The 25,050-nt window shown below is 45.0% G+C and overlaps 1 protein-coding gene across 5 annotated transcripts in view; it reads right to left on the bottom strand.

Annotated features, from left to right (window-relative positions):
• KIF2A (kinesin family member 2A) overlaps window positions 1-25,050 on the bottom strand; it is a 525,241-nt gene that overhangs the window by 213,673 nt on the left and 286,518 nt on the right. For all 5 annotated transcript variants that reach the window (XM_086960677.1, XM_086960679.1, XM_086960678.1 and 2 more), the window contains exons 11-12: window positions 22,164-22,227; window positions 5,608-5,699 (exon numbers count right to left, since the gene is read on the bottom strand). In XM_086960677.1, the coding sequence (XP_086816803.1) occupies window positions 5,608-5,699; window positions 22,164-22,227 (156 nt within the window). The remainder of the gene's footprint in view (window positions 1-5,607; window positions 5,700-22,163; window positions 22,228-25,050) is intronic.

The following is a 25,050-nucleotide window of genomic DNA, read 5'->3' as shown; positions in this document are numbered from 1 at the left end:
GATCCTGGTCAAATAAAATGGATAGTAATTTTCCTTATTCTCATGCAACTAGAGTCCAAACCAATTTCCACCCACATCAGAATAAAATGAACCGTTTTTCTTCCATCTATATCAGAGTAATTGGCTTCAGTGCATAGTTTTTTTGTGCAATCATTGGTCATATGAGGAGTAGCCATGCTAGATTTAAACAATGTTACTTTTCTATACGTGCTTGTGTTTGTAAATTATTATGAGAAGGGTTGGTGACAGATATACTTTTTCTCTTTTGTACATACATTCTTTTAGGTCCCCTGATATTTTTTGTTCCACAAGAGAAAAAAAGGTCCTGAGGAAGGTGGTTCACCCACCGAAACGCGCGTCGACCTATCATGTGCGGGGGTCTCGAATTCTCCAGAGACCCTAGAATTTGACAACTTGTATACTTGTCAATCAACATCTAGTCCCTCCTTTTTTCCCCTTTTGGTAGTATGGTTGTGGTATGTATGTGTGTATGTTAGTGAATTGAGTTGAGTTTTTAATATCAGGTGGCTGTTTCAAAATTAATTGTGTATTATAATCTTGTATGAATTTTTCTATCACTGATGCTTTATAATTATGTGTGTTCTTGAAAGTAAAAAATATAAGTCTGTTAAATGTACTTATGATGGACCTTCTTACGTCACCTTTGCCTTCAAAGTTACTTTAAATATGACTTCAGTAATAAATCTTATTAAATGCGACAATAAGTCTGAAACTTTTAAGTACTACATTCAGTCGTCTCATATGGGAGGTAGCCCTCAGTGCGGGGTGGCTCATAAAACTCTAGGTCAGCCTATGGGGATACTGGCCTTACCAGTAATAACAACCATTGAGAGTTTTTATTGTCAGTACATGTAAAGTATAAATTCATCATGTCCTGCTTTTTGGAGACAGCGCCCTGCCTAATGGGCTTTTAAGGCCTTTCTTAGGGGTGATATAGATATAAAAAAGGAAGGCTTGGACACGCAAAAGGGTATTTTGCTATGTTCAGTTGGTAGTTTAGAAGCTGCCTGACTAGGCTGTGATGGCGGGTCTAGAGCCATGTCTTTTCTTTGTCATAACAGTGATGGCACAACAAGTGCTGTAGTCTGTTGGGAACACTTTAACCTACTAAGTCTGGGTATACTAGGGTCTCTGAAGTAAGTTAACTCTGCCCATCAGGGATTAGCCAATTGGACGTACACATTTGAGGGATCAAAGCACATGGACTCGCACTGGACAGCAGGGTCTAGTGCACTACATAGTCGAAAAAAAGCATCCTCAATCCTACAATGGGGGGGGGGGGGGAGTGGGTAATCATACAAAAAGAGGTACTTTACTATGAAGATCTTCCGTACCACTGCTCTGGAAAGTTCAGTCCAGACCCTGCCCATCTTTCTGCACTCTGATAAATAAACACGCTCTTGCCAAACCCACTAATATCTAGGAGCAAGGCGTTTTTTTCTCTTCAGTTTTTTTACCTTGTATATAATTTGCTAAGGCAGAGGTTCTTGCAGAGCAAAGAAATGCTATGTAAACCAGAGGTGCAACACTATGAAGAGATAAAGCATTTAGAGGATGTAGTATGCCAATAGGGCTTCATAGAGGAGAACATTATATATATATATGCAAAAAGAGCAACTGATGGATGGAATGCTGAATGTCAAACATTCACCCCCAGTACAGAGATCTGGGCCTAAATCCATCATTTTATTGCACACCATGGCATTCCTGTTTGGACCCAGCCGTACGCAAATCAGTCTTGACCCTACTCCCCATGGAAACAATCCAACCCAAACTGCCACACCAGGTCTTCCCTGGACCGAAAACAAACATCCTGGAACCGATATCCCAAAACTGGTCCAAAGATGCTAGTTAGCAGGGTCAAGACTGTTTTGCATATTGGTCAGCCCAAACTGGGGTGACCTGGTGAGCAAAAAATGCATTTAACCCAGATCTGTGACTGGGGGGAGGGAGTGGGGGGTGGGGGGGGGGGGGGGGGGGTGGAAGAACACATTCAGAATTCCGTCCATCATCTTTCTGTGTTGATATAATATGGAAGCATAATTGAAAGGCCTTCTCTGATTGTACTGCTTGAAGGTCAATGCCTGGAGTAATTTTAGCCGCCTTGAAACCCCTGGGTAAAAACTGATACTTGAGTACTAAATGCAACACACAGCCACCACTTGCCAGGAGGGGGGGGTTGGGGGGGATCTGGGCGGCGAAAGTTCTGTACACTTCAACACTAAATGAAAGGCAGTATCATTTTTTTCTTGTGTTAGTATCTCAGTTTAGGGTTCAAGACATCCCACATTCCAGGGCCTTGATCTCTTGAAGATCTGCGTCTATGTTTCAAATTTTGTTTGATAAGGACAACATACACGAACAGAGGTGTCTTTTTGGCTTGTTGTATGCGGTCAATTTCTTCAGGTAGTCTAGTCTTTTACCCCAATAACCTTTGTAACTGCCAATCTGCCAAAGGAAATCGGTCAGGTGATGAGTGGAGCTTACTTAAGAATTACCATGAAGTGCTCATCTGATAGTTTGTAGTGAAATCTGTAGCACTTAAAAGGAAACATTGTTGCATCCTTGTGTGGATGGCCAACATTTTAGCATTGAGATGCACGTAGTCCAAGCTTGTAATGGAGTTGGAAACTGGCTTCTGCATTTATTGCACAGACCATACATTATCAGCCACAGCAGAATACTTTGCCTGAAGACAAACATGTTGGTGGCCTGAACTCCTAGACCCTCAAGGATTCCAGTAATTGGAAGTTGATTTTAGGGGTTTTAAATATGATCAAGGATACCTGATGCCCATGCAAGATATACTCGTTTTCAATGTCACCTGAACAAGCAAACTCTACTCCTGCTGGAAACCAGACCATGAAGTATGGGGAACTAGGTCGACTGATGCCGCTGTGTACATTACAAGTTTGATTTCCAGTTCTTCAGGAACTTTCTTGGGACTCCCCAATCTTTCTACTTTATCTTCTGAGGGTTCTGATGAAATTCTAGCAACATTAGACTCTACTGGTGTAGTAAGACCACTTGTAGGGTTTGACAGTTCCTTTAGCATGATTATTGCCATTATTTATTTCATTGGCAAAGTATTCAGCTTTGAATATGTTAATCAATTTGTGGTATGACTTAAGGGCAGCTCTATACAATACTTTTCTTGAAAAACCATGTGATTGCCTCCAAGAATGTTTCTGGACCTTACAGTTCTTTTTTTCACCAATATCAGAGATTCTGTGAACCACGGGGCAGCCTGCTTTTTTCCTGCCCTGGGCCGGTCTTCAGGGGACAAAGGTGTCTAGCGCAGAGGACAGCCAGTCCTGGACATTGCTGTTTGTATCTTTCGCATTGGGTTCCAGCACTGGGCACCACATCTCGAGAAAGTCTGCACATTTTTGGAGATCAAGCTTGTGCCATTGATGCTAAAACTAAGGACTGAGCGGTGGTTCTAGCCTTCTAGGCATATGGACATAGAGATCAGAGAATGATCCATCCAAGTCACAGGAAGTGGAGTAGGTACATTCAAAAAATTAAGAGTGGCCCAAACAACACATTGCGTACACGGACATGCAAGGTAATCTAAAAAATTAACAATATCACCATCCTGCCTGGTGTCTAAATGAAGATTGAGATTGCCTACTATAATAAAACTGGCTGGCTTGATAGTTAGTGAGGCCATCAGATTAATTAGTGTCTCCCTAAACGTGTTGGAAGGGCCTGGAGGGCAGTAGATTAACATCCTAGATAACATGAATTTACTGTTCAATTCAATATTAAAGAGGGAACTTACACAGTCTGTGATATTGCCTAGAGACATCCTGCAAATATATTGCTCTTTAAAGACCACTGCAATTCCCCTGCCCCTACCACTAACTCCACTGAAGTTTTTCAAGAAGTAGCCCTGAGAGAGTGGAAGGGCTGGTTCCGCAATGGAGTTCTGGGTTAACCGGGTCCCAGGATGCTTGTTTCCGGTGCAGGGAAGACATGGCTTGGCAGTTCGGGTTGGACTGTTCCCATGAGGCATAGGGTCAGGACTGATTTGCATATAGCTGTGTCGGAACTGGTGTGGCAAAGTGAGCTAAAGAATGATGATGGATTCAACCCAGATCTGTGACTGGGGGTGAGTGTTTGAAAAGTTTCAGCACTCCGTCCATCATCTCCTTGTGTTTGCTTTAACTGGGTCTCCGTAAGGAACATAATGTCTGAGTTTTGGACTTTGGTCTGGTCAAACCCCTCACCGTGATATTTGACCAGAGAACAACAGTTCAAGCTTAAAAATGAGTACTCTATAGCCCACAGGTCTAACCTCTTAGCCACACAGCTTACACTGAAAGGGAAGATATCTTGAAAACTGTTGTGCCCTTAGCAAGAGGCTAGAGATGGCCTGAGGCTGAAGTTCCCAAGAACAGTATACTAACCATTCAGGTGTGTACGAGCACAGACAGGCTTGCCTTAGGCGTACCTTTGGTGCACCAGTGGCGCGTCTGCAATAAAATAACCGGGGGCTCTAACAGGCTCTTCTAGGGCCTGCTCCAAATTGGACCAAAAAACCACCAATCAGAATGAGGCAATGTCGAAAAAGAAAAGGACTTAAAGCTGGTATGGCAAAACCTCTAAAATGCAAAGAGCATTTCTTTTGAAAAGTTTTTAACATGTTAAAACATGCTTAAAAAACAATTCTCAACGCGCCAAGTAAAATACAGCATAAATGAGCACATTAGTCGCAGTCCGGGAGTAGGGAGGTGAAGACATCTGGTTCACAATACTAGAAGCTTAAACCTATCTGTTTAGAAGGGACTTACTTACAACTCTATGTACAGTTAAAATCTATTTCAGAATCACTGCACAGAATAAACAAGTCATATACCTATCATTCTAATTACACAGCTTTACATAATTTTGAATTACAATCCGTTACAGATTTACATGTAATTGAAACATCCTTACAGAAGGGTTAGTATGTACACTACGTATTGGACACAGTAGGTAGGTGTGCACATCGCAGTCAGTCTAAAGATTTCAAAGAATGCACTGAGGCTTGTCTTCCTGTGTGCTCTGGTAAACGTCTTTAGGATTCACAATTCAGATATACATTTGATAAGCAATCACAACATTAATTATTAGCATCATTATGGGTCTAGTCACAAGATGACCGCGGTAAAAATTAATTTTAGGACCTTTTAATGGAACTGCTTACTGAAAGATTACAATCTTGTACAAACTTGATACGTTTGCCTAAATTTGCACACCGAATATAAAAAAAATATCTAAATGGAAAATCTTAAACGTTCTCATAATATTGATGTTCTGATGACAAATTAAATCATTAATCCAATATATATATACATATACATACACACACACACATATACATACACACACACACACACACACACATATATATATATATATACTAACACACACACACACACACACACACACAGATGTATGTATTTTAATGCACACACACACATATATATATACACCCACACACAGATATATGTATTTTAATGCACACACACATTTGCCATTAGATTTTCTATCAACAAACAAACAAATATGGCATTCCAAGAATAACATGAACATACTCACCTTACCACTATAAATCTCAAAAAACGTTGCATAAACTTGAAGTTCTAATTTCTTATTGTTTGGTTTCTTTAGCATTAAAAATACATCTCTAGCTGTAAATGAAAAAAAGATTTATTCATTGGAATTTTGTAAAAGTTTTCTTAATCTAGAATGAACATTTGCAAGTTTCAATGCCAGCATTTCTTTTTCATAAGCGGAAATACAACTAAATGAATAAGTTACATATCCTTGGAAATGCTCTTTATGATGGGGAATTCTACCTGAAGATTTCCCAACTTTTGAATTTTCCACTGAGCCACATTGGAACGTGGACCAAGTTAACTCTTGAGGCACCATTAGTTTGTATTACTTCTTAAATCAGTAACAAATCAGGCCCTACCTGTAGGAAGCGGACTATTTATATTGTGGAACAATCAAAGAAAAAGAAAGAAAGGGTAGAGTGGAAACACTCCCGATCCCCTTGTGGAATCAATAACAACAACAATGGAAGGACGAATTCCAATATCAACTATGAAGTGAATGAAAGCAAAAAAGTCACAATATTTTATATAAAAGAACCCTCACTTACCAACCTAGGTGGTGACATGCTTCATCATAGGGTTCCCAACCGAGCGGCCGAATGCCTCTCGGTTGCGCTACGACACCTGATTACAGTGGAGCAGGTATTGGTTGGAGCAAAGTGAGTGAAATAGTGAGGAAGTGGATAAAGATTGCCTTTATTGTTCCCTGACCCTTTATACTGGGACAATAAAGGCAAGATTAAAAGCAGAAGGGGATGTCCTGTTGGGTTCAATTGGTCTTTGAGATCCGTTGATGTGTTTAAGTGACAATGTCAGGTCTACATGTTTCAGCCTCAGTGTGCAAAGTTGCCAGGCTTTCTTCAGGACCAGTACAGACACGAGAGGTATGCACTCGTTAAGGTGCACCCTTCCCTGTGTCAACCAAAAACCGCAAACTTATGGTTCAGCTCTCAGCAATTCCTGAAAGGTGTAAATAAGGGACGTTAATTATTCCTGCCCAATGGATCCCACCGGGGGGGCATTGGCTATAGTCACACACCGTTGGTCCACATCTACTTGGGCTCGGGGGCACAGTGCAGGGGTGCCTTTAATTGTCAGGTTTGCAGCAGTCTGGAGTCCTCACAGTTCTCATGGAGTGCCTGCAGGATGCAGGGAAGCAGCTCCGCTACTCCAGGGAACTTCCTTGGTCTTTGTTGAAGGAAAGTAGTCTTCCCAGGCTTTTGGAAGCACAGCAGCTGCAGGACGAGACTACTTTAACGCAATTTTGGGGGAACAGCAAACAGGCTGGCAGGGTTGACATCAAGTCAGTTGCTTCTTCACAGTCCTTGCTTCACACGGCTCTTCAGTGTCCTTAGGTCGGCAGTAATCCAATTTCCTGGTGCAAGGGACTCCCCTAAATACTACATTTAGGGATATTAGGGAAGTGCAGAGTATTACCCAATAGGCTTCTTACCCCTGGAGTCACAATGCCTCCCATATGACTGCTTCCTGTGGGCAGTTGGCATAACCCTGTCCCAGAGTTCCTAACTATACCATCACCAAGAGACAGACTTTTAAATTTTGTATCCACATCAGGTAGCCCACCTTAGGGGTGAAACTAGTCTGATTGCAGACGCCACTCAGAATGCTAATTTTCCCACCTGTCCTGGCGCAAATCAGCCCTGGACAGGGAGGTTGGCATCCCCTCACCTCTGAGGAAACCCAGTTTTGCATACCTAACGCAGGGGGATCTTTGAAGATCCCTGTGTTGGAATGCTAATTTACCAGCCTTCCTCCAGAGCAGGCATTGTACCCGACCTCCTGAGAGCGTGGATGCTCACTCATAGGGGTCAGAAACTCATCTATGGTGGCAGGCCTTACTGGACAAGTCAACCAGCACAGTAGAGGGTTGCATCTTTAAGAGGAGCCAGATTCACATTCCAAAGGTGGCTGCTTCTTTGAAGCTCGCCGGCCCCTGGAGGCTAATCAGCAAGTTATCCTGTGGGAGGGAGCCTTACACCCTCTTCCTGGACAACCTTTTGTTCTGGGTCTCCTGGGAGCAAAGGCTCTTACCCAAGGAGGTAAGATCAGCATCTTGGGTGACTGACTGCCAGAAACCAGTCAGCAAGCACACCAGAGGCTGGCAGGTTTTCAGCAGGCACCTCTAAGGTGCCCGCTGGGTGCACGTATTGGTAAATTCAACATAAATCTGTTTTTCAGTCAGATTAAAAGGTAAACACAAAGCAGGAGCATTTAAATAATCCCATGAGACTTTTCCCATTTTGAGAGTCTGTAGCGTTCATGTAAACTGCATAACTGATCGTAATTGATTTTGACCATGATATAACAGATACAAAATTCTGACCAATGTTAATAACAGATGAAACAATATTATCCAAGGTGTAAATGCAAGAAGACAGTGTACTGATGCTATTGTCTACCACAGAAAGGACTGTTTCCAAATTTGCCTGATCAATTTGATGCAGACCAAAAGCTGCCTCCATCTGCGAAAGTTTCCAAACTTCATTGTACCTTCTCGACAACGGGGAAACAGCGGCACTCATCCTCCTGGACCTCTCCGCCGCGTTCGACACTGTCTGCCACCGCACCCTAGTCCAACGCCTCAGCAACACCGGCATCCAAGAGAAGGCACTAAAGTGGATCATCTCGTTCCTAGCTGGAAGAACACAGAGTCCGCCTCCCCCTGTGTCGTTCCGAGGCCACCGAAGTCATCTGCGGCGTCCCGCAAGGATCATCACTCAGCCCCACCCTCTTCAACGTCGATCTGCGACCTCTCGCAGCCATCGCACGCCAACACAACCTCAACATCATCTCCTACGCCGACGACACCCAGCTGATCCTCTCCCTCACCAGAGACCCAGACACCTCCAGAACCAGCCTCGACGAAGGGATGAAAGACGTCGCCGAGTGGATGAAGAACAGCCGCTTGAAACTGAACTCAAACAAGACGGATGTCCTCATCCTTGGACCATCACCCTCCGCCTGGGAAGACTCCTGGTGGCCCCCTGCCCTGGGCACCGCCCCCAAGCCGACAGACCACGCTTGCAACCTGGGCTTCATCCAGGACTCATCCCTCTCCATGACCAGACAAGTCAACGCCGTCTCCTCTTCATGCTTTCACACCCTCCGCAAGATCTTCCGATGGGTCCCGATCGAAACCAGGAAGGCGGTCACCCAGGCCCTCGTCACCAGCCGGCTGGACTACGGAAACACCCTCTACGCCGGAACCACAGCCAAGCTACAGAAAAGACTACACACATCCAGAACGCCTCCGCCCGACTCATCCTAGACATCCCCCGACGCAGCCACATCTCCGGCTACCTGAGGAACCTGCACTGGCTCCCCGTCAACAAGAAGATCACGTTCAGGCTCCTCACCCACGCACACAAAAGTCTCTCCACAACCTGGGCCCCAAGTACCTCAAAGACCGCCTGACCTTCCACACCCCCACCCGCCAGCTACGATCCACTAGCCTTGCCCCCGCCACCGTACCACGCATCCGAAGAGCCACCGCCGGAGGCAGATCCTTCTCCTACCTGGCGGCCAAGTCATGGAACTCCCTCCCCATCCACCTTCGGCTGACCCAGGACCACCTCGCCTTCAGGAGACAACTCAAGACCTGGCTGTTCGAGCAGTAGCAGCCCCCCAGGCCCCAAGCGCCTTGAGACCCTTCCGGGTGAGTATCGCGCTATACAAGTGATATGATTGATTGATTGTAAGCTGCATAGATAAACCTCTTTGTTCTAGCAGCTCTAGGACCTAAGAAAATCAGCCAAATTGATGTCACTCGACAAGAGTGACAAGTGTTGTTTTACTAACAACAAAGTGGAATGTTCCAACCATTGTTGCCACAAATTACCAACAGAATATGTGGTGACTGAATGTGAATTTGGAAAACGCGGACGGGTCGAGTCGGTGTGAAACCTGGTGCTACATTATAAAAACCCAGTTGACATGCATTTGAACTTGTGTGCCACACTGACCATCTGGTTTGGTCAATCTCAGAAACATTGTAAGTGTCATTTCGAAACAAAGCTTGTAATACATCAATCGTATAATTAGTTTGCGAGCACCAATGGACATATTCCGCTAAGGAAGGGATGGATAGTATATTTAAATTTTTTGCAGTCGCCAAACCAAAACAAGTGGTTTGGTGCGCTGTATCATTTAGTGTAACTGCAACAAATGATGGACGGAATGATGAATGATTCAAACATTCTCCCCCAGTCAAGAGATCTGGGTTAAATCCATCGTTTTTTTGCCCACTAAGCCACCCCAGTTTGGACCAAGCGATATGCAAATCAGTCTTGACCCTGTGCCTCATGGGAACAGTCCAGACCGAAATGCCAAGCCAGGTCCTCCCTGGACCGAAAATAAGCATCCTGGGACCGGTTTCAGGGTATGTCACCCTTCATCAGCCATGCTAGCTTGAATCCAGTGGCACAGAGAGCAAGGGACCCACGTCTGGGAATACCCATCCCACTTAGGGCAAACAGTGGAACTGCAAGAAATGATGGACGGAAAGTTGAATGATTCAAACATTCTCCCCCAGTCAAGAGAACTTGGTTAAATCCATTGTTCTTTTGCCCGCTACACCAACCCAATTTGGACCAAGCCATATGCAAATCAGTCTTGACCCTGTGCCTCATGGGAACAGTCCAAACCGAACTGCAAAGCCAGGTCCTCCTGGACGGTAAACAAGCCTCCTGGGACTACATTTTGTTATGTATAGCCCATCTCCAGATGGTCTATGCTAGTTGTGACAGCTGGAGAAAGTGTCCCCCTTTCCCCCTTACCCCCCTAACTAGATGTACTTGAAACGCTTTGAGATCTAGAATAATTGCTAGCAGCTCTAGATGATTTATGTGAAGCTGCTTTTGCTGCAGGCTCCACATGCCCTGAATTGTATGCATCTACAGATGAGCTGCGCAACTAGTTAGCACTATTTGTGGAACCGGGTCGATGAAGGGCCGCCCTTTTGAAAGGTTTTATGTATTCCACCACTGCACAGAGTGATGGGTGAGGCTGTTCACCAACACCAGATCTGATAACAGACCCTGAGTTTTGTTCCACTGACTTAAGAAGCACTCCTGAAGGGGACACATCTGGGGTCTTGCATAAGGGGCTATTAGAATTCAAGAAGCCATCATCTCTAGTAACTGCATGAACACTCAAGCTGGCAATGAGTGTTGAGGATGAAACTGACAGACTAACTTTGCATGTTACAGATTCTGGCCGGATTGGGGTAGGCCAAAGCCTTTTGTGGATCTATGCAACAACTGTTTGTTGGATGGTTGTAGATGGGATTTGGACAGATTTACTGTGAATCCTAGATCGTGGAGCAACTCCACTGTTTTGTGAGTGTGACAGACAGCTTTTTTGCGAGCTGGCTTTTATGAGCCAGTCGTCCAAATATGGGAAGACGTGAATGTGTTGTCTTCGTAGTTGAGCTGCGACTACTGCCAGGCACTTGGTGAAAACCCTGGGTGCGGTAGTTACTCCAAATGGGAGCACCTTGAACTGATAGTGCTGGCCTGCTACTACGAACCTGAGGTACTTGAGGTCAACAGGGTGTATTGGGATATGGAACTAGGCGTCCTTTAAGTCCAGAGTGGACAGAAAGTCGCCTTGTTGATGGAGCGGGAGCACTTGCTGGAGTGGGACCATGTGAAAGTGGCCCGACTGAATGTATAGATTTAGTTCTCAGAGGTCTGATATAGGCCTGAGAGAGCCGTCCTTCTTGGGAATTAAGAAGTACAAGGAGTATACCCCTGCCCCTTGATATTTTAATGGGACTGGTTCTATAGCTCCTTTCTCTAACAGAGAGATCATTTCTTGCTTTAGAAGGGTAAGATGTTCTTGTGACATTGTGGGTGATCTTGGAAGAATGTATGGGGGGGGGAGTGTCTGTAAGTTACAGGTAGTAACCATATTGGATAATTTGTAAAATCCATTTGTCTGAGGTGATTGTGTTCCAGACAGTGAGAAATTGTGAGAGATGTCCCCCAACAGAAGTGGAATGATTGGGGTAGTGGAAGGAAGTCACGGCTTGTTATATGCGGGGGAAGTGCATGTGGAGTTGCCTCTGCCTCTTCCCTTATCATGGTTTCCTCTAAAACCTCCTCTGAAATAGCCTCTTGATGACGGCGATTCGTTAATGCACTTGTAAGAGGAGGAGGGATTTTCTGTAGAAATATTTCTGGAGCCACTCCTGTAAAAGGAGCAACGAAAGGAACCCCTCTTCGCAGGTAACAGCAAAGCCCCGTGGACTTTGCGAACTCAGTACCTTTTTTCATCTTTTCCAGTGAGGTGTCAACTGTTGGACCAAAGAGGTGCTCTTTGTCAAATGGCCGGTTGAGAATAGAGGCCTCTACCTAGGGTTTAAACCTGGAATTCTCAACCATGCATGTCTGCATAGCAGTACTCTAGTGTTTACTGCGCGCACTGGAAAAGAAGACTTTCAGTCTGACTGGTTAATTTAAATGGAATTGTGAGGGAACCTTCGGTATAAACGATGGGTTCGTTCGAAGGGTGACGCAATCCTGTGAGAAATGTAGGAAGGGTTCCTTAATATTCAAAGCTTGTATCTCACTTACTCTTCTAGCCTATGTCAAAGCTCGGAGTAAGGCAACTTTCCAAGTAAGGTATTTGGTCTCAGCTTTATGAATAGGTTCGAATGGATGCTTCATGAGCTGTGAAAGAACCGTATTAAGTTCCCATTCGGGAAGGTTCGGCAAATCTTACAGTCCTCTCATGAATTGTTTAATTAGAGATGACGAACATAGTGAAGGAATGTTAGACACCTTCCTGAATCTGGACAGAGCCGCTAGGTGAATCTTTATTGATGAAAAAGAAAGGCCAGAGCGAGCTAAGTGCAGCAGATAAGGAAGAACTTCTTCTGCTGGAGCCTCAATCGGGTGTACACTATTGGAGACACACCAGGAGCGAAACCTCTTCCATTTTAGACGGTAAGTTTTCAATGTGCTTTGAGCTCGAGACTTAAGATATCCCTGCAATCCTGCGGATACTGAAGGTGTTGAAACTCTAAGAAATTTGGAGCCATGCGTGCAATTTTAGAGATTGAGGATCTGGGTGAAGAATCTGTCCCTCGTTCTGTGACAGTAGTGTTGGAGACGGAAGAAGGCGAATTGGACGATCTTGGAATAACAACATTGGCTCCTGAAACCAATACTGGCGTGGCCATTTTGGAGCAATCAGTATTAGTCGGCAACTCTCGAACTTCAACTTGCGCAACACCTTTGGTATCAACGGGATCGGGGGAAAAGCGTAAGCATAAATCCCTGACCATCGCATGGACAGGGCATTCCCTTTTGATCCCTGTTGAGGATACCTGCTGGCGTAAAATCGACATTTTTTGTTCTGCTGTGTTGCGAACAAGTACAAGATTGGTTTGCCCCAAGTCTGGAACACCTTGTGCAATTGAGTTTGGTTCAACTCCCACTCGTGGCAATCTGACAGGGATCTGCTGAGTTTGTCCGCCAGGGTATTGTGGAGGCCTTGGACATGCTCTGCCCTGAGAGTTATGTTGTGAAGTGTAACCCAGTCCCATAACTCTTGAGCTTCCTGTGACAGAGTCATAGACCTTGTTCCTCCCTGCTTGTTCACATAGAACATGCTGGTGGTATTGTCGGTTCGGACCAACACCGAAAATCCTGTGATTCTAGGGAGAAGTGCTTGCAGAGAAAGGAAGATGGTCCTCAACTCCAGACTGTTGATGTGACACTGTCTGTATTCTTGATTCCACCTGCCTTGGACTTGCAGATCTTGAAGACGACCTTCCCATCCCTTCATGGACGCATCCGTTGTCAGTATGAAGTCTGGAGGCGTCTGCATGAATGATAGTCCTTGCTTCAGATTGTGCAACTGTGACCACCACTGAAGAGCGCTGGAGTGACTTTAATAATGTCCTCGAAGGAACCTGTAGCCTGTTTCCATTGATGATGCAGCTCTTCCTGCAGAGGTCGCATCTTGAGGCACAATTCTTCTTTTTTAAGTACCTCCTGGCATTTATTGTGGATGGCTCGGACGATCCGACGGAGAGAAGTGAAGTCCTGACGGCTGCGATCGACAAGCGGGATACAGGATCCCACATCAGGAGGAACCTTCCTAAAATAGAGGGTGAATTTACATCCATGCAGTGCTTTATGAGCCGCTCATCTAGCAAAATATTAGTACTTGGGTAACACAGACGGCGAGAAGTTTAAGCCCGTCTCATCTGTTATATCAGACCCGGATCCTTCCATTCAAAAATTCAAGATCCATATATAATCCAGTGAATAAATCAGACTTTACGTCATGTTTTGAGATCTGATAAGCTGTTCATCATGTAGATGCTTCTCGTTAATTAGAAGAAAATTAAGAAGAAAGAATTAATTGGAGCCATTCATGCTCTTACCTTAAACATATCATTTTTATAAAACACGTGGCTCCTCCAGTATAAGGCGCTGGTCGCCGAAACGCGCGTCGAGAACTATTGTGCCACCTCTCATTTATGAATTATTTTTATGATTTGTCAATATTTGTGTGTTGGAATTATTGTGTCATTCCTTATTTAGGAGTTATTATTATGATGAGTTTTTACTTGTATGTTGTAATGTTTTTTGATAATGAATCGTTTATTGTTCAGTGATTTAAAATTATTTTATGTATATGAAATTCATGTCCTTTTTAATATACGTGTTAATAAATATCTGAATGTGATTTTACTGGTAGCTTCTTTTCCTTTAATATTTCCGTGTTCAATATCAAACTCTAATTCATGATTGCCTAGGTTGTTTCTTGCCAATTGTTTGTCTATCCCTGACCTAGGAATTACAAACTCTATGTAATCAGGGGGTCCTTGATAACTAAACGTCAACAGAAGCAGGATTCTTCATTATTTTGATGCCTTCTTTCCAGATGTAATCAATTATTGGAATTGCTCTGGAAATTTTTCTAGTGTCCTCCTTAAAATCATGTCGAAAACTATCAGATTGTTCTACTGTAACTGGAAGCTTGAACCTTTTCGAGGCTCTTTGAATGAGATTGCGGAATCGACCTATGTCCTCAGGTGGTGATTCAGATGGCTGTGGAGTTGGCAGAGATGGCATGGGGATAACGTATGAATCCCACGGATCTAAGGGAGGATTCTCAGGAAGTTGTCCTTCTACCTCTTCGTCCGAGGACGTATCAGGCGTACCAGGAGGCGGAGCAGGCTGGTGTGTGTCTGTGACCGGAGACATGGGCGCTGGAGTTTGAGGCTGAGGTATCGGGTCTGGTCCTGCCGCAGAAGTAGGCGGTGAAATGACCTGCTGCGGTGGAAATCGCTGCCTGTAGTCAGCTAACATTGCCTGCAGGTCCTGAATGAGGGTAGGAGGCAGATGGCTGGTATCTGCGGATAACTTGCGTGATGAGGAACCATAATGTAATCCTCCTCATCGTCGTCTTGACATTTTATAATTAGGTCAGAAGGATGGAGAGCTACTCCAAAGGCTCCTTCATTATCCTCATCATCATAATCTCCTTCTTCATCCTGAGCGTAAGTGTCCAAGAGGTGAGAAGGCGTAAGTGGTGAGATATACGAGTATTCCTGTCTCTGGAAAGATCTGAGCTGGAAACTCTTGGATGCAACAGGCGTTGAAAATGTCTGTATCACTGGTATAGATTTATTTGAAGTTGTTGCCAGTGCTGTGGATGGTACAGCTGTAAATGGGCTCTTCTTTTCCGTCGTCGACGGCGTCGTCGACGGGGGCATAGTCGACGGAGGAATCGACATCGACGGAGGCATCGTCAACGGACTCGACGTCAACTGAGGGCTCGACGTTGACTGAGGCTTCGCAGACGGGATCGTCGTCGACGGGCTGGACTTCTTAGTCGACGGGGCAGTCGTCGTCGACGGCATGGATGATGACTTCGTTGACGACGAAGATGCCGTCGACGGGGTTCTGTTCGACGAAAGCTTCGACGACGAGGTTCTCGTCGACAACTTGTTGACGATGGTCCTTTTAGCCACGATGGAAATCCTAGTTAATAGGATTGGTTAGGTGATAGCAGTAGTAGAAACAGTAGCCGTCGACAATGGCGCTGAAGATGTTATTGTAGATACAGAGAAAGCTGAAGAGACAGAGCAGCTTTTACTCACGGTTTTGTGTTTCTTAGAGTCCTTTAGAGTAGAAGGTCCTGAAGAAGCTGAAGGAGATCTTTGAGAATGACCAGGAGTGGAGTGGGAGGTTTTCAATTGTTTTCTCCCCTCACTTGATGACTCCTGAGATCTTGCTCTCTTGCTTGATGTTGATGCCGCATCATCATCATCAGCTTTAGAAGATTTGAGCCATACCAGGACTCTAGCCTCCCTATCCCTTAGGGTTTTAGAAGGGAAGGTTCGGCAAATCTTACAATTCTGTGCCTAATGAGTAGGATAGAGGCAATAAATACAGTCCTTATGTTGATCATCAACATGGACTCTTTTTGTCGCATGCCCTGCAAGGCCTGAACAAGGCCTTCCTGTCTGACATCCTGAAGGAAAACCTGAGTAGGCACTCCGGGAGACTCCCTTCCACACGACGTGCGGGGAAAATCTGAGGAGAACTGGCTCTGCAGAGAGGGTTCTAGAGGGTGCTGAGAGCTGATTGGTTGTGGCAAAAACTTGGGTCGTTTCAGCATAATGAGGTAGATAGGCTACTGCAATCTAGGCCTCAGGCCTGTATTTAGGGCCTACTACTATATTTTACTTTTGGCACTGCTTTTTTATGTACCGTGGGACTCCCGCCTCGGTGACGGGGAATGGTTCAGGCATGTGAATCTATGAAAGATACCCGAATACTGGATAACGGTGCCAAACCGGAGCGTAGCAATTCACATCCGAACCAGATGGCGTGAAAAACAACAATGGAGCCGATGCCCATGCCAACTATCACTGAAATGAGGAGTCACCTACCTCACGACTGCAAAAGTCTTCTTTGAACAAAAACAAAGTGCAAACATTCGGACCCAACACTAGATAGCAGGCTATGCAAAGAATGTGATCTACAGCTCACATGCCTCAAACAAGCATTTACAATGCATAGGTCTCGCAATTACATTATTTTGGCTACTGACATTGTAAATGACATTGTTTTTTTATTTTGTTTTTCTTCTGTAAAACATAAAATGCATTTGCTATTGACTATTAACATTGCAAATGACAATGCCTTTTATTTTTGTTTTTAAAACAGAAGTAAAGGGCATTGGTATTTATAATGCCAATAGCTTAAACTTGAGTAACTGCGAGACCTATTGCATTGCAAGCGTTTCTTTTAGAGGAGTGCAAGGCAAAATTAGAGGGGTTTAGGGCACCAGTATTTCGAATGCATAAAGGCTATGTGGTTAAGATTATAGATCAAGTGGGGTGCATTCCAACGATCAACTAAGATAAATGAGGGGGTATAGGTTACTGGTGAGGTTCACAAAAGAGGACCTTGCACCAATCACTCGATTCCTGGGATGGATTTATGAATTAATGTGTTTTGAATTACGTGAAGTACATAAATATATTTTCCAGATTAGAAGCATTATGTAACCTGAGGGATAGCTCTGCTGTGAGACTAAGGCAGGAGAGGGGAGCTGGGCCAGTAGCATGCCTGCTCCACTGGTGAAATGAGGAAGGGTAACATGAGCGACAGCTCAGCTGTGGGAGCCTGTAAGAATGGAGGAAGAGGCTGTGTAACCTGAGAGATAGCTCTGCTGTGAGCCTGTAAGACTGGAGGAAGAGGCTGTGTAACCTGGGGATAGCTCTGCTGTGAACTAAGACTGGAGGAAGAGGATGCAACCTGAGGGATAGCACTGCTGTGGGAGCCTGTAAGACTGGAGGAAGAGGCTGTGTAACTCGAGAGATAGCTCTGCTGTGAGCCTGTAAGACTGGAGGAAGAGGATGTGTAACCTGTGTGATAGCTCTGCTGTGAGCCTGTAAGACTGGAAGAGGCTGTGTAACCCGAGGGATAGCTCTGCTGTGAGCCTGTAAGACTGGAGGAAGAGGCTGCGTAACCTGATGGACAGCTCTGCTGTGAGACGAAGACTGGAGGAAGAGGCTGTGTAACCTGAGAGATAGCTCTGCTGTAAGACCATAAGACTGGAGGAAGAGGTTGTGAGCCTGTAAGACTGGAGGAAGAGGCTGTGTAACCTGAGAGATAGCTCTTCTGTGGGAGCCTGCAAGACTGGAGGAAGAGGCTGTGTAACCTGAGGGATAGCTCTGCTGTGAGCCTGCAAGACTGGAGGAAGAGGCTGTGTAACCTGAGAGATAGCTCTGCTGTGAGACAGACTGGAGGAAGAGGCTGTGTAACCGGAGGGATAGCTCTGCTGTGAGACTAAGACTGGGTGAAGAGGCTGTGTAACCCAAGGGATAGCTCTGCTATGAGACTAAGACTGGAGGAAGAGGCTGTGTAACCTGAGGGATAGCTCTGCTGTGAGACTAAGACTGGATGAAGAGGCAGTGTAACCTGAGAGATAGCTCTGCTGTGAGGCCCTGTAAGACTGGAGGAAGAGGCTGTGTAACCTGAGAGATAGCTCTGCTGTAAGACCATAAGACTGGAGGAAGAGGTTGTGAGCCTGTAAGACTGGAGGAAGAGGCTGTGTAACCTGAGAGATAGCTCTTCTGTGGGAGCCTGTAAGACTGGAGGAAGAGGCTGTGTAATCTGAGAGATAGTTCTGCTGATGGAGCCTGTAAGACTGGAGGAAGAGGCTGTGTAACGAGGTGGCAGGTACCACAGGCCCTTAGGAACAGACTTGAATCTGTTGTGGGCATCTGGGGCAAAACAACTGATAAGCTCTGTATTGATGGTTTGGGTATTGGGTGGTTATTGGTTGTGGATTAACCCTGGACTGGATTGTAAGTAACCCTGCACAGGTCTCCACAGGCCACAAGATCACACAGTGAATCATCCATCCGCCCCTAGCCCGCCCGAGACTGAGCGTATCCGCTGCAGCACGAGTGATCTCTGCCCCCTTTCCCCCCACTGAAACACAGCAGGAGCCTGGAGTCAGCGCTAGGGGTGCTGTGCATGGAGCACCCACCGGCGGAGCTGTGCACAGAGCAGCCGGGAAAGCTGCAGGTAATGCTCACGGTGTCCCGGCAGAGTAGTGCAAAGAGTAGCAGGGAGTGTTGCAGGGTTTAAGTGCACCGGCAGAGCTGTGCACGGAGCAGCGGGAGTGCTGCAGGGAATGCTCACGGTGCACCGGCGGAGCTGTCTGGGCCTCAGTTGGGGAGCGCTCCACTTCCTTGTTTCTCTGCAATCTGTCACTTTCATTTCTCTCACTTTTGGTTCTCTCATCGCTGTCCTGTAACTTTGTTGTCTCTTACCTTTCGTTTTCCCTCTTCCTATTTCTCTTTACACTCTTTCTATAGCTCCGCTCCAACTCTTAGGCAACAAAGAGCAGCATCTAAACACGGCAGATACTTTGACCTCAAATCGGGCTCAAGCCAGGGAACTGACATGAGCACACGACACAGGAGTGTACAGTTCAAACTATATATAGTTGTGTGCTGGAGTGTGTGTAGCGTGAACCTAGCTAAACAGCAAGAGAGCGCTACACAAGGATAGAATCAGCGTGAGTTATAACCTCTGTATGAAGCGCCATCCGTGGGGACAGAAGCACTGGTGGGGGCGCAGCAATGGCAGTTTAGTGTCCCTGGGGATTGACACAGGAAAAGAGAGGCTCGGTTTCCAGGAGGGGGTTTGGGCGCGTGGAGCAGGGAGGGATTCTGCGAGACTCTTCCTTCCCTCATTTCTTGGCTCTGCTGCTGCAGGACGTGCTTAAGGGCTGAAGGAGCAACAAACCCGACGCAGCAGCAGAGAGGGTGTTGCATGTAGCTGGGTCAGATTCCCGTCCCTACCGTCTGTGCAAACGTAACCCCCTCTTCACCCCCTTCCCACTTCTCTGAAAGATGAAGGGTTTTGAGGAGCTGCGAATCTGAGCTGGAGGAGAAATGGACATCTACGAGCCGTGACGTGCTAAACAAACTAAGGCACGGACGCAATGGCTTAAAATACAGCTGGGCATGCCTGTGCTGCAATTAAAAACGGACTCCTCTGGCTTTAGATTTATGTATTCTGCGTGCCGTGGTACAGATTGTTGCCACTTTTAGATTGAAAACTGTTGAAACAAGAACCCAGAGCAAGGAGGAGTGTTAACAACTGCAGAGGAAGAGGCTGAAGGTGGGAGGGCGGGAGAGACACTGAAAGGGTGAGAGAAGAGGCAGAATGCGGCGTGAAGGCAGTGTGATCAGAAATACATGGCCAATGAGGGAGCCGGACTGGCTCGTGATGGCCTGGAAAGCAGATGCCCTGCTAAACTCTCCCTGAACCTTCCCTGGACAGCCTCATCTGAGAAGCTGATTAGAAAAGTATTCAAGACGGCTGGCCAGTGTCCGTAGGGGCTGGCCAAAAAACGGACAGGGTGGACCCAAAAACACTCCTTTCCATTGGGAAGCTAGCGTTTACCCTAAATGCTTACGCTTCCCAATGGAAAGGAGGGGCGGGGCTTAGAGTCCCTTTTTGTTTACAAGATCTCTCGCAGGGCGGGGCAGCTTTGCTGCCGGCCCACGCTCGACCTAAAAATATTGTTTGGGGATACTAATACAGTTTTAGAAATACATTGATACAAAGTGGAAGTTTCTCTCCTCTGCAGATGTATATGTTAACATGACAGAGGCAGTTTTTCAACTGGTGAACCATGAGAAAGTGTGCATTTGGTGCTTATTCTGTCTGGTTGAAATTTATTTAAATCCGATTTAGCAGGTGCTCTAGACACACATTATCTGTGCAAAACTGAAAAGATCTGCACAAGTGCTTCTGTAAGGATATTAGAATTTGAGTGATCGGTTTGCCTGAATCAAGAGTCATTATGGATGTTAATGTATGTGGCTGAATCGGAAACATTACACAGGATGATTGGGTTGATCTATATATTCATAGTTTATGGAGACAAATGTGCCTAGCAAATGTACACCGAAAAAAACAATGATGTTGTGAAGGGCTTGATGCAGAGGTCTTTCATTTGCCTCCTTCTTGAAACGGAAATGCCACTTTACCAAAACCACACACTCCGCTCTCACAGAACATAGAAAACCAATGGGGAGAGGATTCTAGGCAGGGACACTCAACAACCTGTGATTCTGGAAAAATCACTTAATCTTCCTGTGCCTAAAAAAATGAAAGTGTCCACCTGTAACATAAATGGTGCTCATGTAAAGCGCTCTGATGCCTTCTGGTTGTGTTGATGCTATATAAAACATAGTTTTTTTATAGATATCCTCAAGAGAGCTGTGCCAGCAGTATCAGAAGAAAAGAAGCATAAAAACCTTTAAAGTACTGGTATGTGTAAAGTGAAGAAAACAAAACAATGGTAGCATTAGGACCAGAAAGATAGTATTGCTGGAGGCAGAGTGTAGAACCCAACAATGATGAGTCAAAATGAGGTCATGCACAGTGGTACAGTTCACTCCCTCATTTATAGCACCAAGCCAGGATGCGCCAGAACGTAAAAGGTCAGTATAACTAAGGCCATCATGGGATGGAATTCATCCCTAGTGGAGGTGGCCAACTTCAAACAGTTTTTCCCAAAAGCGAATGCGCTCATGTTGGTGGACACTTTAAGACTGCTGTTTGAAATAAAGGTACCCCTGAGGTCTAAAACCCTCAAACAACATGGCATCTTGAGAATCGATAGACTCCTTTAAATAATTAAGGAAAGCAAAGCTGTATGAAGGAATTCTGTTACCAACCATAATCAGTTTCAGTAGGTCACGATGCCATAGGTAACCACACACAACCCTGCCCAGCAGCACATGCACCAGCTCAGTGACCTCATACACTAAACCAAGGACATCAGTTCTCTCAGCCCGCAGAGTATGCCACCATCCTATCGGTAACATATGTGGTGTCACAGTGAAAACACAAACACCTTAACAATATCTTTGTGAGGACCCGTGGGCTAGGGGACCAGTACTGTGTTTAGGTACTATCGAGTGCATTTATCAAAAAATGTAAAGCAAACTTATATTTGCCTCAGTAGGATAGGTTAGAATGCGGACTAACAAAGCGCGCATGGAGTTAGAATAGTAAATTCACACTTCATTACGGTCAATAGCTGGTTCTCATAATGATAGGTATGTTGTGTGTGTGGTCTAACATGATTTAATTTAAAAAGTGGATCAACTCCTATTGGTTAAAACAAATTAGGAAAGTGGTTGCTTTCGCTGTCCCATCCTCCATGCTTGATTACGTGCTATAAGGAACACAATGCTATGGTGGGACTCAGATGGAATGTAGAACATTAAAAGTCAGAAAGGTCAATTTGTTTACACCCTACATAGGTATTATAATCAGGTCACAGCCAGGCATGATCAGACATAAGGATATGTAGAATGGCCATTCAAAAAGCAATATGTAAACAACTGCATGTTGTTATTAAAATATATATATATATATATATATATATATATATATATATATATATATATATATCAGGGATTCAGGTATATTGCTCGAAGAAACTACTAACCTGCTAGTGCATAAATTCCTTTGGAACAATCTTGGTTCTTTCCTGAAAAATCTCCACCCATGGTCTAAAGTTTCAAAAAAGAAAATTAAATGAAATACATTAGACATTTTTAACCTCTTCTTTGCTCATGCACTAACACTTCATTGCAAAAAATAGCTGAATCCTTGCACAATTAGATTGAACTAAGATGGGCCTGTTTCAAAGAGCTTTCTTCAAAGAATAGGTGTGGTTTACTCCTGGAAATTTAGGAGCAAGTCCTGGCCTACTCACTGAAACATCTTTGCAAATTAGCCCATAGTGTATTTGGCACCAAATTACCAGGTTAGCAACATGATAAAAATGCACTGAACCAACCTCTTCTTGCAAACTAGGATTGATAAATACATAATCTCGGAACACTCACCACCATTTAAAACGTGACTTGCAGTTATGAAAGTCTAGACACCATAGATACATTAAAATAAAAACTTCAAACCTCAAACAGTCTGAGATAGATGGGCTACATATGTAGAGACTATAGTAATGTGTCACACAGAAAATCAGTACTTGACAGGAATCAACCTGGATTGGCAACGTACAAAATACAAGATTAGTCAACCCATGAAATTACACTGGTAAGACTTGTCTGACAAGTCATGAACATTGGTTATTTCACTTGCCATAGTTTTGTTTTTAAAAGATATGCACGCTCATTTTAAAGTAGCTGGTAGCCATACTACCATGTTTCTGCAATTCTACTTTTTTGCAGTAGCACCAAATATCCTAGAGGGAAATAGAAGGATTTCAGCTCTCTGCACCCCTGGACGGACCGAGACAACACTGGCCCATCAGTAAAGCTAGCTAGTTAATCTAGGAAGAGGGCATCCCAATAACAGGGGCCTCCCCTTACTCCTTCATTCTTTCCATAACCGGCAAACTTTGGGGAAATAAGCAGCCGTAGCACTCCCTCCCCAAAATTCCTTCATTTGTAGACTCAGACCAACATGAATATTAACTGGCATGCGAGGCCTAACAGTAGCAATCTGGAAAATTTCATGGGAAGCAATCTCCTGCATCCGTGGAAACAGGGTAGCATGATTTCGAACCTTCAGGTAGGTTCTGATACCTCACAGAGTAACCACTTCCCTCTATGGTCATCTCCCTCATGCCCCTGGTCCCTCCAGTTGCTCTCTACCAAATCTAATCGATCCCTCCCTAACAGATCGTGTATATTGCTGGCTTAGTCACACATTATCTCACCAGCCACTGAAATACTAGTTTTTAGGAAAGATCACTCATTCTGCAAGGCTACTAATCCATTACCTCAATTTGGTTCCCTCTACTGGTTCACCTTTGGTAAGTCTTTTGTCACTCATTCAGCTCTTTGAGTTGATCTTAAGCGTGGCATGGAGTACAATATAAAGCATCAACAAACTATATGCATGAAAGATCAACATTCAGATTTCGGACCATGGACACAGAAAAATGAAAAGGATACCCAATTGTCTTATATTTCAAAGAGAAGGGCCAATTTATCAACATAGGTTCTCTCAAAAATGTAATGTCTTCACAGAGTGGAAGCAATAAATAATCTGATATGCCCTTTAAAGTGAGGCAAATAGCTGAGATTCTATGTCAGGACCAGAGACAAGGATTATGTTCAAAACTTTCTTCCTTTATTATTCCAGCAGAGTTCAACTTTAAACTACCTTTCCCATCAAACACCGTGTAAGGACTACAAAGACAAAGTAATCAAAAGGTCAAGTGCATAACATCAACTGCACCCTGGGTATCTTCTTCTTTCTTGAATGTTTCCAGAGAGAAGTCCTTTTCAATTTACTCCATTGCATGGTGCTTTGTTTGCTGTTCTGTAATGGGCTTGGTGACATTTAACAGCGTTTGATTCTATTTAGATTCCTGCTGTGCGAGCGTGCGTCAGCGCTAATTTCCAGCTAGTGTTTTGTTAATTTTACGGGACCGTGTGAGTGCGGTGAAGCGATTAGCCAATCTGAGGGCGTCCGGCAATTTTGAAAGGCTCCCTACATCTTGTTGCCCCGCAGGGCAGTGGTGTAATGAAACTTGAGGGTATATGGAGGGGGCCCCCCATGCTCTGAACCTAGTCAGCAGCTCTCAGGCCGGGGCATGCCACTCGTGCAGAGTGCCTAAGGGGGGCCCCTGTAGTGCAGGGCCACTTGCACCGTGAGGGCTGCGGGGCCTATTGTTACACCACTGTTCCCGCCCCTGCCCACAACCCAGCAACATATACCATGGTGTAACTCAAAATAATGGTGCCTCCTGCAGAATGTGATGAGGGGCTCCTGAGTCTCCCATATCTCACATATATTCATCGGCTTTGACTTAAATGGAACCCCCTGAAGGTTTGAAGGCCCCGGAAGTGTTGGGCCCCTCTCTGTACCACAAGGGTTGCAGAGGCCTCTGTTATGCCCTTGTCTTAGATGAGCAGTTCTCTGCAGATTAAGCTGTTACCTGTTTCTGAGTCGGCCCCCACCCACTCTCCATAGTGGCACTGCAGGCTCTGGATCAGAAACTAAAAACTAATATGGTTTCTCTTCAGAACTGTACCAGCACAGAGTCACAGTAACCAGATGTAGGAAAATGACCCTTTTGCATGGTCACCCCCCACTTTTTGCTTGTTATCTGATGCACCCTGACTTTGTGTGCCCTGGGTCCCTGCCAATCAGGTTCCCGGGGCCTGTGTTCTTTCCAAAGGCTGTACCTTTGTACCCACAATTGGCACATCCCTGGCCACAGGTAAGCCAAATGTAAAAGGTACCATGGGTACCAAGGGCACTGTGACCAGGGAAGGCCTCCAAGGGCTGCACCACCTATTGTGCTACCCTTAGAAGCCCTGTACCCTAACACCCACACACTGCCATTGCAGGCTGCG

This window comes from Lissotriton vulgaris, chromosome 3_1 (assembly GCF_964263255.1).
Source record: "Lissotriton vulgaris chromosome 3_1, aLisVul1.2, whole genome shotgun sequence".
In the NCBI taxonomy this organism is placed as follows: domain Eukaryota; kingdom Metazoa; phylum Chordata; class Amphibia; order Caudata; family Salamandridae; genus Lissotriton; species Lissotriton vulgaris.
Note: the sequence above shows the minus strand (reverse complement) of the source record. Positions and strands in the feature narration are given on the sequence as shown.